This window comes from Pundamilia nyererei, unplaced genomic scaffold, assembly GCF_000239375.1.
Source record: "Pundamilia nyererei isolate P.nyererei 1_Seehausen unplaced genomic scaffold, PunNye1.0 scaffold00119, whole genome shotgun sequence".
Classification (NCBI taxonomy): domain Eukaryota; kingdom Metazoa; phylum Chordata; class Actinopteri; order Cichliformes; family Cichlidae; genus Pundamilia; species Pundamilia nyererei.
In genome coordinates this window covers 7,465-8,901 of record NW_005187520.1, presented here as the reverse complement: position 1 = coordinate 8,901, position 1,437 = coordinate 7,465, and the positions used below count along the sequence as shown (strand labels likewise).

Below are 1,437 nucleotides of genomic sequence, written 5' to 3'. Positions count from 1 at the left end.
CATATTGACTTTCTCTGACTTTAAACAGCTTCTGAGTACTGTGGCAAAGCAAGTTATTTTGTGCTTTATACATTATCTGTGCCATTTTATATTCAACTAAATCATAAAATTTCAGGGTATTCAGATTATTAAACAAAATGTTAGTTGGTTCTATATAGTTGGAGATAATCATTCTCTTACTTAATTGCTAGGAAGGTACCATGTGGGTGTGCATACTGTGGGTAGCTTTTGAACCATCCTATTATTCCAGGGTTTTTCTACTTTTCCACTTTCACCACTGGTTAACTCACAGGGTTTACTGCTTAATGAGGGTTAATGGCAGTAGATACAGTGTAATCATTTTTCTATAAATTTATATTACTATACTGTTTAAGAGTATTAACTACATTACAAATGTATCCTCTGTCCCGTAGGTAAAAAATGCAAAGCCCCGGTCACTCCAGTCACTCACAACAGACATCGTTATTCAAAGAGCTGTGATATTTGGGGCACCTTGGATGGAGCGTGCCTGTATTTTTGAGCCTGTTTGCTCAGGCTGTTAAGTTGCTCCAGCTTCAGGAAGGGATTCCACAGGAATGAACACTTGTCCTGTTAAAAAGAAGAGCATATTTATCATTTTAACAACTCTATTGGTCAGATTTACTAAGTTAGCAAAACGTAATATTGTTGCAACCACAGAAAAGGCCCAATTTATGAACACAGCAAGAGTAGCATAGAAAAAAATGATGATGATGATGATGATGAGGCAACAGATCTACTTAATAATGATATGCACTGTAGTAAGAATAGATACAGGATTTTTTAAGGATTCTCTTGAAAACAGAAGGTTAAGGAGACAAAGTCATGAAAGTTACTGAGTGCTGGGCACACCGAGGCTTTCAGTCTTAGATCAGAATATGTTATGTTATGTACACTTCTAACAAACTCCTTACTTTGACACACAGTGATGTATGCAGCAGACTTCTTATTATAGTAGATGATTCCAGATATTGCAATAACAAATCCAGTCACGAGTCCGCACAGTCCAACAGCTATCTGAGTTCGTTGTTCCACTGGGAGGGAGGGGTCTGAAACAGTGAGATAAAAGTGAAACTCGTAATTATGCAGCTTCAGTTTTATCTCTCTACCTTTAATTGGCATCACAGCAGCAAACTTACCCCAGACCACAAACATCGGCTCGGAGAGACCAAGGTGTTCGACCATACAGGCAATTTTTTCTGCTGAAGTTGGGATGTACTCCAGGTAGGAATGAGTCTGGTAGTACCAGTCACCATCAGGCATCACGTCAGAGTAACTGACATCTGTGGTCACCTCCTGGCCGTTTCTCATCCACATCATTCTGATTTGTTTTGGATAAAAGTTGTAGGCACTGCACACAAGCGTAGATGCGTGCTCGCCATTAGGCCTTTTCACTGATTTTAGTCTGACAGTGGGTAT

General features: G+C 39.2%; 1 protein-coding gene across 1 annotated transcript in view; it reads right to left on the bottom strand.

The window, feature by feature from the left end:
• Nucleotides 1-41: 41 nt before the first annotated feature.
• The window catches only part of LOC102215767 (class II histocompatibility antigen, B-L beta chain-like), a 2,970-nt gene continuing 1,574 nt past the window's right edge, over nt 42-1,437 (bottom strand). Inside the window, exons 3-5 of the mRNA XM_005742333.2 lie at nt 1,158-1,369; nt 933-1,067; nt 42-588 (exon numbers count right to left, since the gene is read on the bottom strand). Coding sequence (XP_005742390.2) covers nt 539-588; nt 933-1,067; nt 1,158-1,338 — 366 coding nt within the window. The 5' untranslated portion in view covers nt 1,339-1,369 and the 3' untranslated portion in view covers nt 42-538. The remainder of the gene's footprint in view (nt 589-932; nt 1,068-1,157; nt 1,370-1,437) is intronic.